Source organism: Ostrea edulis, chromosome 1, assembly GCF_947568905.1.
Source record: "Ostrea edulis chromosome 1, xbOstEdul1.1, whole genome shotgun sequence".
Classification (NCBI taxonomy): Eukaryota; Metazoa; Mollusca; class Bivalvia; order Ostreida; family Ostreidae; genus Ostrea; species Ostrea edulis.
In genome coordinates this window covers 42,857,387-42,873,018 of record NC_079164.1, presented here as the reverse complement: position 1 = coordinate 42,873,018, position 15,632 = coordinate 42,857,387, and the positions used below count along the sequence as shown (strand labels likewise).

At 34.8% G+C, this 15,632-nt stretch overlaps 1 protein-coding gene across 1 annotated transcript in view; it reads right to left on the bottom strand.

Moving 5' to 3' along the window:
• The window catches only part of LOC125654366 (Fanconi anemia group J protein homolog), a 56,737-nt gene extending 42,128 nt beyond the window's left edge, over positions 1-14,609 (bottom strand). Inside the window, exons 1-6 of the mRNA XM_048884319.2 lie at positions 14,504-14,609; positions 13,949-14,045; positions 7,038-7,149; positions 5,148-5,186; positions 4,341-4,421; positions 3,633-3,736 (exon numbers count right to left, since the gene is read on the bottom strand). Coding sequence (XP_048740276.2) covers positions 3,633-3,736; positions 4,341-4,421; positions 5,148-5,186; positions 7,038-7,149; positions 13,949-14,045; positions 14,504-14,508 — 438 coding nt within the window. The 5' untranslated portion in view covers positions 14,509-14,609. The remainder of the gene's footprint in view (positions 1-3,632; positions 3,737-4,340; positions 4,422-5,147; positions 5,187-7,037; positions 7,150-13,948; positions 14,046-14,503) is intronic.
• Between the last annotated feature and the right edge of the window lie 1,023 nt (positions 14,610-15,632).

Here is a 15,632-nt window from a genome sequence, read left to right as displayed (position 1 = left end):
AGATCCCTGTAGCATTCACTACTCCACTGACACAGATCCCTGTAGCATTCACTACTCGACTGACACAGATCCCTGTAGCATTCACTACTCGACTAACACAGATCCCTGTAGCTTTCACTACTCCACTGACACAGATCCCTGTAGCTTTCACTACTCCACTGACAGATCCCTGTAGTTTTCACTACTCCACTGACACAGATCCCTGTAGCTTTCACTACTCCACTGACACAGATCCCTGTAGCATTCACTACTCCGATGACGCAGATCCCTGTAGCTTTCACTACTCCACTGACACAGATCCCTGTAACATTCACTACTCCACTGACAGATCCCTGTAGCTTTCACTACTCCACTGACACAGATCCCTATAGCATTCACTACACCACTGACACAGATCCCTGTAGCTTTCACTACTTCACTGACACAGATCCCTGTAGCATTCACTACACCACTGACACAGATCCCTGTAGCTTTCACTACTCCACTCACAGATTCCTGTAGCTTTCACTACTCCACTGACACAGATCCCTGTAGCTTTCGCTACTCCCCTAACACAGATCCCTGTAGCTTTCACTACTTCACTGACACAGATCCCTGTAGCATTCACTACTCCACTGACACAGATCCCTGTAGCTTTCACTACTCCACTGACACAGATCCCTATAGCATTCACTACTCCACTGACAGATCCCTGTAACATTCACTACTCCACTAACACAGATCCCTATAGCATTCACTACTCCACTGACAGATCCCTGTAGCTTTCACTACATCACTGACACAGATCCCTGTAGCATTCACTACTCCACTGACAGATCCCTGTAGCTTTCGCTACTCCACTGACACAGATCACCATCACAAATTTTATAGATTTATTATACCCCCCCCCCCCACCCCCCCCCCCCCCCCGGCAAAGTTATTGGAGCCTGGTGCTCCTGCTCCGATGCCATGCCTCCATTTCTTTCTTGTATCAACGTGACAGTCCTTGACAGCACATTATATCACATTTAAAAACTTGTACAACAAATACTTGTACATGTTTCATTTTCTCCGGAAGTATCAAGGGCTAACAAAACTAAGAATAAACATTACTTTATACAACAAAAGGATACTTGCACATCAATTTGACAAATACTACTCTTGACAAAGATATTTTCTACAAGTTCCTAAGTAAAACATCCTGTCAATCCTGGCCACTGCAGGGTCATGGTTTGAAAAAACTTATATCTTTCATGCATGCATGGTTTGGCTTTTAGTCAAATGGTTATTGAGACGATTTCTTAAACACTCCATCCTCCTTTCATTTTTTTCTTGATCATCTCCCCTTGGAAAGGGGCGTGGTCTGTCCATTGAAAATATTTGAATACCCAAGACTTTGTATGAAGTTTGGTTTATAGTGTCCCAGTGGTTCTCATACCAACATATTGAAATCTACACTGACATATGCTGACATCAAATGGTCAGGCTTGATAGAAAACTAATTTCATTGCATGGCAATCTAATTTGGTGTTACTATTGAAATTAAGGAAGGAAATCGGGACCAATAAGTACTACATGTATATGATGTTAAGAGTGTTAAAAAAATAAAAATTTAGTAATGCAAGAAACACAAACATCTGTAACAACAATTGAAAGGACTCATCATTCCAACAGCACAAAACACCAATGAGTCAAACAGACCAGTCTACACCGTAATTTGAGAAAAACTGATGCCATATAAACAAAATTGCACACATTACAATGTATGTATTGACTTCACACTTTTCAGTCCTTGGAATCTTGTGTTACAGTTAAAGTGATCCTACCATGCCATTCGGATCTTTACTCCTGTTTTAGGGTAATGTATGGACATAATGGTACCATGTTCTTCATACAAGAGTGTAGTAAAAAATGCTTTGAAAAAACCCCCATCATTTTAAGAAATCCATCAATCATGACATCACAATGCTCGTGGAGAAGAACTTCGGTCAATTACAAGTCTTCCTATTGTTGCGCTCGTGAGATATATTTTTTTATTAGGATAATTACAATAAAGTTTAAGTCTGATATCAATCAAAAGTGTTAGAAATTCTCTTTTGTTTATTACCTGGATGTCATTAGATGTACAGACGGGAAATGCTTTTCGCACGATAATTACAGAATCCGTATGGTAGAGACAGATATTTTCCGGATTTAGGAATGACATGTTGACACATCAATAGTTTTAGAAATAAAACTTTATAAATAAAATGCTTGGATTACATTAAAAATCATAGATAAATTAACAAGTTATACATGAATTATACTAGTAAGTCAGAAGATCTCACTTTATTGAGAAAAGCATGTTTTAGGAGTTTTATGTACAGTACATGATGTAATGGGCTGCACCATTGTGTCAAGATATAAAAACCGCGAATCATAGTCCACGGCGACAGAATCCTGCAATATTCCATTACAAAGAAGTTTGGCACCGACTGCTGCACCGAAGTTGAGGTATTTCCTTTATTTTAGCAAATACTTTAAGTATTAAATTACGTAGCAGATTTAAATTATCAAGATACTACAAGAAAGGGAATTTTAGAGAATTAAAATAATAGTATATTTATTGATTACTTAGAAATTCAATAAATTCTCGACGTGAATTTTGATAGTCGGTGCATTCGGGGTTCTGTCCCTGGGAGACACACAAGGCCTCTCCCAGTTATTTAATATTTTATAGTTTATAATTAGTACTGAAGTTATTTGTTAATTCCAACGGATCTAGTTGGATCTTGAATCCATTACATTCTAATGAATTAGAAAACTTGAGATAATTTCATAGTTCAGTGCAAAGTTGCACCGTCACAGCACATTTCAGGTGCGTTGAATTTAGAATTGATTAATTATATCTTCTGTATGAATGTAGACTTGGTAGTGGTAGATTTGCATGGCATGTGTATGATGTATCCCTGTTCATTGAATATATAGTCTATGACGAGGTTATAGATTTAGGGTGGTGGACTTTAGTATGTTACAGATGGAGAAGGTTTAGAGTCGGTGCCCAAGCACATGGCACCGAGTTCCTTAAATATCGTACTTAGTTTAACCATGTTCTATATACATGACATGCTATAGATTGTGGGGGTTGGATTTTTATGTATAATTAAATTAGTTCAGGTTGTAATCCTGATCAGAGTCCGAGATCCAGACTTTGCCATCATAATCTAGTAGTATACTAGACTAGTCGTAGTGTTCGAGAACGACTACACCTGTAGCACCTAACACCAGATACCTAGTTACACCGGATACCTAGTTACACCGGACACCTAGTAACACCGGATACCTAGTTACACCGGACACCTAGTAGCACCGGGCACGGATTCCCATAAAAGCTTTATTACCAAGACATTTTAGTCAAGCAATCAAACTGATATTATGAATAAATTATTGTATTAACTGGTATACATTTTTCTTCATTGATATAGATAGGTACCTTCGAACTCTATTATTGTAATGAGCCTCATAGGTACCAGGTAGATACCTTATTGGTGTCATACCATCGATTATAATATACATCAAACAGTCGTTACACTATCATGGTGTCATTTACTTAGAACATATATGTAGATGGAATTAACTATGGTTAAATTGAATGTAGTCTTTAAAATCTTCACCTGTTTGAGATTTCCTGGTGTTCTGAAACTTCCAGGCTGTTGGAAGTCATCATCATCCTCTCCAAACGCTGAAGAACTGTTAGAAACAGCACTCAGTACATTTTCTACAAACATAAGTTGGATTTTAAATTGTCATGTGATATTCAAATCATATATAAGTATTTTTTTTTCAGTGCACATTGCTAAATAAATTTCTGGATACCCCCATAACTCAGTTACTATATTGCATGTGTCATCATGACAATTACAAAATTCTCTGTCTGTTTTAGATTTGCTAATCAAAGCTTATCTTTTTAGGATACCTTTCCTAAATCCATGATACACTGTAGATTCCCAAATATATGTGAGAAATTTATCATTGCATAATTTCACGAGAGGTATCACTCAAAAAATAAAGTTACTAGCTTCTCATTTTTTTGGTTAAAATACATGCAAGACCTCTTGATTAATAGACATGTGACTTCTTGTTCACGCGATTTGACGTGTACGAGTCATTCCGCCATATTAAGTACTCGTGTAAAACAGGAATCAGACAGAATAACATTTCAACACTGTACACTTACTCACAACTGAATTACTTTACTAAATCCATGATAAAAATGAAACAGAAAAAAACATTTCCACACTATACTTACTAATTACTGAATTACTTTCCTAAATCCATGATAAAAACGCAACAGAAAAAAAACATCTCTACACTATACTTACTAATTACTGAATTACTTTCTGTAATTCTATTTTCAATCTCCACCTTTTTGTCATCATTACAAGTACAATGTTTCTTGGTTTCTACAATAAAATACAAAGGTAAGCAAACATCCCATGGGAAACAATGCTCACCTGGGTAATCCTGCTCACACAGGGATAACAATACATACGCTGGGGACACTACTACTGTAAACTTAAAACACCAAGGGTCAAAGAATGAAGAAAATCGAATCTACATTGTATATCAATTCAATGCTTACATTATATTAATTTAGTTTGACGAACTGTCAATGCTTACATTATATTAATTTAGCTTGACGAACTGTCCCATTGTGGTTACAAGAAGAAGATTTTTCTTACTTCAAACTTTAACCCATCTTATGACCCTGTCGTGGCCCAGGAGGAGGGGGAGGGGTGTGTAGGCATGATCAAATTTGAATCTACACTATATAAAGAAGCTGTCATTTAAATTTTGGCTTTCTTAGTCAAGTGGTTCTTAGGATTCTGAAGAAGATTTTTAAAACAGCCCACCCTATTTCTTAATAATCTCTCCTGGAATGGGGCATAGTCCCCTCATTTGAACATCACAAACAAACTTTGTGTTGCAATTTTTGTAGAAATTGTCTCAGTGATTCTGAAGAAGTTGAAAATGTGAAAAATGAATGATGACAATGAAAGACAACAGACATTGATTAGAAAAGGTGACTTAAATGTACAGCTCACACTAGCTAAAATTGTTGGCACTTTTAAACAGTTGTAAGAATTCCTCAGATATTACACAATTACCCAATGTTTTGTAAAACATACCTTTGTCACTTGAATTTGTAAGTTCTTTTTCCCTTTTATCTATAAAATATAATGCATGTTTTATCATCAGAATCTATAACTAAAATAGTTAAACATCTGTTATGATTTTGAACTTCGGTTATATTGAAAGAAAAAGACTGGTCCCCTGAATTTCAATATATCCGGAGTAAGCTGTATTTTTTTTTTATTTGTACGAGTGTTGTGTGTGCATATGTGTATGTATGTTACTTGCGAAATTGGTGAGCAGTCTGCATGATAATAAAGTTATTTGCACATACTATTTGTCCTTTTTCAAAGAACGGTTTGCAGTGAGAGATCATTTCCATGCCATTATCACAAATTGTGACAATACTTTTGATTTCCATTAGTGGAACTCTTCAAATTAAAGGCGCGTAAAGTCGTGCTACCGGGACAACGTAAACAAATATGGCATTGAATACGAATTATAATCAACTGCAAAACACAACACTGATCAAAATTCTAAAGTTAAAAAAAAATTAATTATTTTAACAAGAAAAAAGACAAACTTATTAAACTATGTGAGGGAGCATAGGTACTGAATTTGCTAAATTTGACCGATATAAAGCATCAACTGCAAGAAGAACTGTAAAGGTTTTACCTATGCACATCCAACATAAAGAAATCTTCTTGCAAATAATGGGGGTTCATATGCTTTTAAAATTATTCTGTCAGACTATGAAGATATTTTATCATACAATTAGTGCAGGTTCATATGGCATGAACTTTGTAAGTATAAATTGGTACAGTATAAGTTTTACATGTAACCCCCCCCCCCCCACCCCTTCCTTTTCTAATATTAGAAAATAAATTACCCATCTGTCAAACTGCAATTTTGTTTTAATTTTGAGATGTTTATAACACTAATTAACACAACTGCTATGTTTCTGAACTTCATCTAAGCTATTTCAAAAATTACATATGTCGATGGAAATCGGATATAAAACATCGATTTTTGAAACAGATGTGGCGTTCAAAAACACATTAGTCTTATATATTAGTGTTAGATTTTTTAAAATGCAACTTGACTAATGGCTATTTTACCATGGCACCATGTTTTTTATAATATATATATATATATATATATAAAAGGGGAGGGGGGGGGGGGGGTACCAACGTTTTGCTTATGTCCCGGTAATCTCGCACTTGCTCGCGAGACTTGTTTTATTGACGCGCAAGAGTCATCAAAGCGCGATAACTCTGATGGGCTGGTAATAGGAAGTATTGTCAAGGTCAAAAGAAAATATAATGTACATGTACTAGTATTTGTCATAATTATCGAGATGGTATTATGATCATTATCATCACGATTTATCTACAATAGTTACCTCTCACATGTAATCGAACTTCAAAACCGTTTGTTGTAATGCTTAATGTGCCAATTTATTGAATAAAATACTGATAAAGAAGGTCAAAGGAAAAATCAATTCAAAAGGCATGATGGAAAGAATTTGTGATTTCCAAGACATAGATGACATTATTTCTAATAGGTCAATAATGAAGGATTCAAAAATGGAGAATATTAAATACTATATTAAAAGAAATATTATAGGAAATGTTTGCTTTATGATACTTTAACCGGGACACATCAATAATTCCATCAAGGTTTATGTTGGCCAAAAGTCATTTTTGTGACTTTAGAGCAATAATTTACCAAGGAAATTTGAATTCACGCAAATTTGCCTACTATGGATAGTGTTAAAATTGACAAAACTAAAAAAGGGGCAAAACTTTCTGAATATGTCTATTTGGGTTGGTCTGAAGGGTGCATTAAACTCAAAGAGGAAAAGCTCTGAGTCTAAAAAAAATAATCCTATTCATTTACTCTCCACTATTTCAATGTACAGTATATTGCAAATATTGTTTACTGACTGTACTCTGCAGCCTGCCATGCAAGCGCTGAGCATAACAGGGCCAAACTTTTGCCACTGCCTGTGGGACTCTCCAGAAGACAGTTCTCTCTTCTCTCGATTCCTTTAATCACCTACAAAATATTCAGTTTCAAAATAAAACAGTGACTGAGCATCTTGGAGGCGCATGTAAGCTGTGTCATATAAATGTCAACATCTTTTTCACCATAAGTATATATATAATTCCTATGTTTGGATAACCAAAATAGGTTAACAGGTGTTATATTTCATCTTCAATAGGAGTTGAGCGTAGCCAATCTGCCATAAATGACAAAAATTCATTATTCATTGAATTTTGTCTTTATTAATCACTTTTTTAAAAATAGATGTATCAGTATTGTATGAATGCCCCCGCTGACATTCAAGTTTGAAATAGATGTATAAAAAAAAAAAAAAAAAAAAAAAAAAAAAGATTGGGTGCAAATAAAACAAAAAACAGAATATCATATTCTTGAATCCGTTGAGAAGAGAATTGATTCACATCAATTTTTTAGGACATAGGAGTGCAAAGTGGACCTCATAATGAATAATTAAGATACCAATAACTTAATTTTGATAATTTGATTTTGATTTATTCAGAACGTTCAGGTATATTAGACAGTGATAAATCAGAGTCATTATCCTCTTTTGTTTTCTTTAAATTTTCCGCATCAATAGCATCAGACGCTTGCCTAAATCACTATCACGTACATTTAATAAGGTGTATATTGGGATGTATAGGCCTCTTAATTTGTTCATTAAACAGTGTTCTAATGAAATTACCATAGAAGTAATTTCTACATGCATTATTTTCAATTTTACTTTTTAACCTGGGCTATTATGGGTGAAGGTCTTGTTTTTTTCATAAACCAATTACATAATTTTTTTCCCCAGCACAACGGAAAGACTATGGTTTAAATCTAACGATCCGCTCATTAATTTGTCGGTCTCAGACTAACAGACAGGCTGTTGAAAATTGTCTGCAATATAAAGTGACAAAACAAAAACCTGCTCATTATCTACAAGCTGAGCAAATAAAAAGTAAAAAAAAAAACGGATTAATTAAGAAATTCTCAAAGTCTAGGGGTAATAATTTTAGTGAAAGTAGGTCAATCAACATGAAACTCAAATTTGATCAGCAAATACTACCAATTGCAAGTACATAAAGAAAGTAAAAAAACTAACTATGATGGAAGACCAGGTGGAAAGGATAACACTACATGCCCTACCATTTCATGGGGGAGGCATAACAATACAGATGACTCTTGATGGCTGAAATGTGAATCTCTCTCAAAGTTCTTGATCTCTCAAAGTTTCAGTTTTTCTCTCTATATAACTGAGCAAATTTCCTCTTAATCTCTCAAACTTTCGATCTCTCGAAGTTCTTGATCTCTTCAAGTGAAATGTGAGTTCCGTAAAACATATTTCAATTGTTTTTCACTCAATATCTCAAAATGGTTGTAGCATATACATTGGAGTCTTGTTAATCCGGATACTTTGGTTCCTAGCAAAATCGCCCGGATAAATGAAGCATCTGGATAACTGAATGATATATTTTATATCTTCATGTCAGTAATCAATAAACAGGGATGAAAATTTGCTTAATATCTTAGGGGCCAAGTAGGCCCCAGAGTCGAAAATTTTAGGTGTCCACATTGAAAACAATTAGCCCATATCCAAATCTACATTTTTTTAATTTCATGTTACACCAACAGAAAAAAAGATGTAAATTACCTTGTTTTGTAATTATATAGGAAAACTCATTTTCAAAGAAACGTTATAGTTTAGAAATGTTGTAGAATACCTATTTTAAGAGTTAGTAATCCATTTGTCAAAAATGTATTTGCGGTGAAAAAAGTCACGAACCAATAATTACTCCTAGCAAAAAAAAACACTGAAAATTTAAAATATGTTGGATACAGGTGAAAGTAATAATTAGCACGTATGCATAATAGCCTAGTCCTAAAGTTAACAGCATAATAGCCTAGTCCTAAAGTTAACAGCATAATAGCCTAGTCCTAAAGTTAACAACATAATAGCCTAGTCCTAAAGTTAACAGCATAATAGCCTAGTCCTAAAGTTAACAGCACAATAGCCTAGTCCTAAGTTAACAGCATAATAGCCTAGTCCTAAAGTTAACAGCATAATAGCCTAGTCCTAAAGTTAACAGCATAATAGCCTAGTCCTAAAGTTAACAGCATAATAGCCTAGTCCTAAAGTTAACAGCAGCATCTGATTTACTAACTAAATAAAACAGGAAAAATTGCAATAGAAATTTTTCAGTCGCCAAGTGGGCAATTCGAATTAAGACTTTTGGGGGCTCACAGCATTTTTTTTTTAGCTGCATTGGTAAGTGGGAAAGCACTTATTTGCATCCCTGATAAGCTTATTTTGGTGATGTGTATAATATAAGTTAACAATTTGTTGTTATTGAATAAATTGACATGATAATGCTAAAACTTGCATGTATTTCAAAGTACTAAACTTGAAATATTTATGTCCTTGTAAATACAGTAAAATATCTGTATCTCGAATATGGTTTATCTCGAATACCCCGCTTGAGTCGAAGGCCGGTCCCGACCGTTTTCCCTATATAAATGATTTTAAAAACTTCTGATATTTCGAACACCATAATCTCGAATACCCCGCTTATGTCGAAGTATTTTCAAGGTCCCATGCCCTAAATTCACCTGGTTTATCTCGAATTGCAGTCAATTTTCTGCTCTGCTTACCATACCTGGCATCGTAAGTCAAAAGTTCACACCCACGGCTACACCAATTATAATTAATGACCGCTAATCCACGCTCGCCTTTTCGGCGAGTAGACCCAGGTCACAATAAATGGTTCAACAGTTTGGGTGATTAGTGAAGCCTTCCAACATTACGGATTAAGTCCACCGCCAATTATGAACTAACACGCCCAATTCCAGGGGTGGTGTTTTGAATGACACACACTGTGGGTGACGCACGCTATGGGTTAGATAAAAGCACAAAATTGTCGAAGTGCGATTGAAGGTAAAGCTCATAATAACGATAATGCATATAATAATACACGCTTCATCATTAAAACTAGGACAGAGAAAACACGAAAATTTATTTAAATAACATTTACAAGTTTTTTGTTATTTTAAATCCGTCTTTTTTGTTTCTTACGTGATAGGTTCTTTTACTACAACACAATAGCTACATCCCAGTCGAGCCTAGACATCGAATACACCGCTTGAGTCGAAGTCGACCGCCAGTCCCGGCTGTTTTCCCTATATAAATGATTAAAAAAACTTCTGATATTTCGAACACGGTAATCTCGAATACTCCGCTTATGTCGAAGTATTTTCAAGGTCCCATACCCTAAATTCACCTGGTTTATCTCGAAGTGCAGTCAATTTTCCGCTCTGCTTACTATGCCTGGCGTCGTTAAGTCATATTTTCACACCCGCGGCTACATCAATTATAATTAATGACCGCTAATCCACGCTCGCCTTTTCTGAGTAGACCCAGGTCGCAATAAATGGTTCATCAGCTTGGGTGATTAGTGAAGCCTTCCAACATTACGGCTAAAGTTCACCGCCAATTATGAACTAACACACCCGATTCCAGGGATGGTGTTTTGAATGACACACGCTCTATCATTAACATGTGAGTTAGATAAGAGCACAAAATCGTCGAAGTACGCTGGAAGGTAATGCTCTTAATAACGATAATGCATTTAATAATACACGCTTCATCATTAAAACTAGTACAGAGAAAACACGAAAATTTATTCAATAAACATTTAAAAGTTGGTTTTTTTTTCAAATCCGTCTTTTTTGTTTTTTACGTGATAGGTTCTTTCATTACAACGCAATACCTACATTCCAGTCGAGCCTGGACATCAGTAAACTTAGGTATTCCATGTATAATGAAAGGATAATGAACAATTTTGAAGGATTTAGATCAACATAAATGTTTATTGTTAAATAATGATGAAAGTGAAGCAGATGAAATTCACATGACTGGTAAATGATTAGAAGCTGACCTTTTTGCACTTAAGACTTTTTGGAAGAGTTGTCTGCCCTTTGTAAAAATAAGAAAAATCTAATTTTTTAAAAATGTGTGTGGTCAATGATTAATTTTATTTCATATTTTCATTAAGAGAAAGTGTATGTAACTTTCTACCAAGAGATTGGTATGAAAATATAATTTCTTTTTAAAATATTGTAATAAAACATGCTTTTCCCATATACTTCAATGTTAAATTCTAGGTGAAATAAATCAAGCAGTAAACAAAATTTTGAAAATTCCTATGGTGGATTATTTTTATTCGATGAACCCTTCAAAATGATACCATGATTACAAAAATTCCACCATCCATTTATTAGATATGAAATATGGTCATAATACATTGAATACCTTAAAGTAAGCATACAGACACGATCATCTTAATTTTGAAACACATTGTGAATTCAATTGGATGTTTATATATATTAGAAAAAACGAAATGTTTGTCTTTGAAATTCCACAATATTAATTTATCAACTTGTATTAAACTATACGAAACGACAACAGGGTTTTTGTTTATAATGCAAATCCCATACTATGCATCAAATATCCTCCTTCAAAAAAATATCCAAGATCGATTTTGGATATCTCAAACCCCCGGATATCTCGAAGTTTTTTTGAGGTCCCTTGGACTTCGAGATAGAGATATTTTACTGTATTAAAAAAAACAACGAAATATTTGTCTTCGAAATTCCGCCATATCAATTTATCAACTTGCATTAAACTATACGAAACGGCAACAGGGTTTTTGTTTATAATGCAAATCCCATACTATGCATCAAATATCCTCCTTCAAAAAAAGAAAATATTGAAGATCGATTTTGGATATCTCAAACCCCTGGATATCTCGAAGTTTTTACGAGATCCCTCAGACTTCGAGATAGAGATATTTTACTGTATTCTATATTTATCCTAGCCAATATCAGGGGGACAAAACCATCCATTAGCTCGTTATTACAAATTAATACCACTTTGATCAAGCCAAGCGCATTTATTGTTTTGATCCACTAATAACTAAACAGAACAGTCAACTCCAAGCAACATCAAAATTACAGGTGTCTGCAATACATATTAAAAGCAGTAATTTCCTTGCTTCTATAGAGTTTAAAAATCCCTAAACAATAAAACTCTATGGCATCGTAATGATTCGAGAATCAATTTTACACAGTTAAAATGTACGTGTGACATTTCCTAATATGTAAAAATAACTGATCATGTTAAAACTTACAAAATATATTTGACGTCAATCAACAGTATAAAAACAGAATCTGCATCTAAAAATAATAATCTTCATTTTATACAGGAACACTCTTTTGATGTGAACAAACCGATATTAACTCACGATTGAGTATATATCTAATATGTGCAGTAGTTCAATAAAATATACTCGTACAGCATGATGTTCAGTCTATTAATAACCTGTAGATTGAGACGATTAAATAAATAATATACCGGTATTGCAAATTTATTGACGATTCCAAAACACTACGTGTAAAGGCATTGCAAAAATCGATTGGCATATATGCTGTTTTACTGATAGGCCAATTCAATTCAATTAGTAGATTATCATCCAGGGTCACCAAAAAGTATAGGGTAGGTGGGAGGATTTTATTTTATAATTTTTATTTTCTGAGGAAAATATTTATGACAGATGAGTTTTTGTCAACATAAGTGCTTCATTTAATGCCAGATGAGTATCAATCTATGCTTATTTCAAGACGAATTCCAGGTTAAGCTTAATTTCAAACACAGAAAGATACCAAAACTTCTTCAAGATTTACGCCCGTAAGAATGCAAGAAACCATATTCTTCACGTGGCTTTTCATGTTGCTATACCGGAAATGTAAACAAGAAGTGTAAATACCGGAGTTGGACATGAAAATTTTCCGGAAATCACAAGTTTCACAAAATAAAAAAATTCGGGGCGGGCCGACTTTTGAGGGATGGGCAGGGATGATAATCAATCAAGTTGAATTGGCCATATGTTGTCACATAGATAAGGTAATTACTTTATTAGAAAGGCGTTGACAGGACACATGTAATTGTTTCAATAAGAAAGCATGGCCAAGGATTTTATGCCCCAAGAATTGAATATTTGGGGGCATATAGCTTTTGGCCTGTCTGTGGTGAAAAACTTTAACCTTGGTCATATCTTTTACACCATGAGAAGTAGATTTTTCATATTTGGTATGTGTATTTGTTGTGGTAAGACCTCTCCATTGACATAAAAATCTTTGACCTTATCATTGACCTTTGACCTGGTTCCACTTTGTTGTAATCTGGGGACATCAGTGTTTCACAAACGCATCTTGTTTTAACCTTTGATTTCAAGGGCCAGGGCCATTCACATTGGGAAAAACTGCAATACTTTATTGAAATTGGGAAAACACTTACAATTTTTTAATGCAAAAGCCACAATTTTTTAATGAAAAAAAACCCCAAAACTAATTGATGTATTGACCAATTCAAGTTAACATAAATTTTCTCATTTTGGTAGCAAGAAAAATGGAAATGTTCCAGTAAAGCTATGACTTAGGCATTGTCCGAGTCTGATTTTACCGATGAAAGGAGATTAGTCTCCAGTGCAGGTCACAGAAGTGGTGGCTGAAGATGACGATTTTTATCTCACCTGAATCATCACAATTTATTGGGTTGTATTCACTATTTAGAGCCCACATGGAGAAACAAATGAATGCAAACTAATATCTAGGAAAATAAATAGCTTTCCTACCTACCCAGTGTTGTTTACATTCAGTCCTTACTGAGAACATGAAACTTTCTCAGAAATAGATGCAAATTTGATTTTGAGTATCTCCTGTCGAGGGCTGTGGTTCTGTAGTATAGTATAATACATACCTTTTCCATCATACTAAACTGGGACGGGTAGGGCTTACATGGGAATACCACCTCCACCCCGTGGATCATTTGTCTCTTCTCGGTAGCCATGGCTGCTCTACAGGAACAAAACAGCAATTTCAACACCTACAAGTATATATATATGTACTTGATAAACCTGGAAAAGGACAGTGGAAGCAGAAAGAAGGAGTGCAGGGTGGAGGGTTAGTAAATCACACGTGTGTATGTGTCCAGCTTTTTATTGGATGCAAAATAATTTCTTAATTTCACTTTTGTTATTAAATTTGTACGTATGAAATAGCACAATGTAAATAAATTCACAAATAAACTTGGAGAAGGGCAGTGGAAGCTGGATGGAGTACTTTGTTTGGTTGTGAATCTATTTCAAACTAGTTAAATGAAGCTCTCTTGAATAGCTTGATAAAGCTATTAATATAATCAACACACTAGGCCTATAACGTCATCACAGATGTGACACTGTGTTTGTTTTTTATTCTTTCAACATTAGTTTACATTACAAAGAATATTCAAAGGCGTTAAATCAAATTAACTTACGACATCCTTTTATTCAATATCTCTAAAGTGTTATTTAGTATCCAAGAAGTTTCTTATTTTCATCTTTTCCCTCCATATTTTCCATTTCCGGCTGTTAATACTAATTAGAGTTTCGAGCCCGATATAAATTCCAATTTATGCGATCCACTAGAGTTGTCGCTCATGCCACAATATATTGTATTGTTAACGCGAAAAGCATTCAGTTAGTTCAACGATGTTTGTCACTTTTCAATTTTAAGGATATTTTCTTCGCACATCAAAGAACATACACGACCGTGTCAACATGTACATGTACATTTGTACATCTTTATATAGTTATATAAGTAGTTATCAGTGCAACAAACAACAAATTTGTTCAAGTCACTGTGTAAATTTTACCGCTTTTTATCAGAGACATGATAACAATACGATTTCGAGTACTACTCCAGATGTTTAATGTTATTTATTTGCGGTTATTTAAAATATTAAGTGGCTATTTTATGAAAAATCCTTCAAATTTTTTAATAGTGAAATACTCTGAATTTTGTATCCATCAAGAAAACTGTCATTCTCCTACAAATATAAATTCCTTCCATATTCTAACTAAGCGCCCTCGATACATTGAACACGAGTCTTGTTCTCACGATACGTACAAGTAAATAAATTTTACGCAGCTCTTTCGTGTCTGGTCTGAATATGGACGCCTAGTAAACGTGAAGAAAGTTAATTTTCACGCAAAACAAGAGATAAAACATAATTTTAGATACAGACCGAAGCAGCACGCGTCAGGACTATTTACCCTGCTCTCGAGACTAGGGTCCGACGTCTCGCGAGGCACTTAGTGAGCTGTTTACCGGCTCTTCAGGCCACAGACGAGAGCCTTGTATGCGAGAATTGGGCGTAGTGTTTATAAACTTTTGTCAACTTTCGCCTTCCATAAAGCTCTCCAGTCCTCATAAAAATCTCAAATTAAACCCCTAGTCGTCTGAGGATGGAGAGCAGAATGCACGGTGGAGACACAGAGATTCCTCGCTCTGCTTTTTTACATGAGTAAACGAGGGTGGATGTCTGTGAAGTGAAGAGAGAAAACGCCACGCAATGTTATCGCATTGGCTTGAAGTGTCGGGAGAAAACACTTCATACCCAGAAC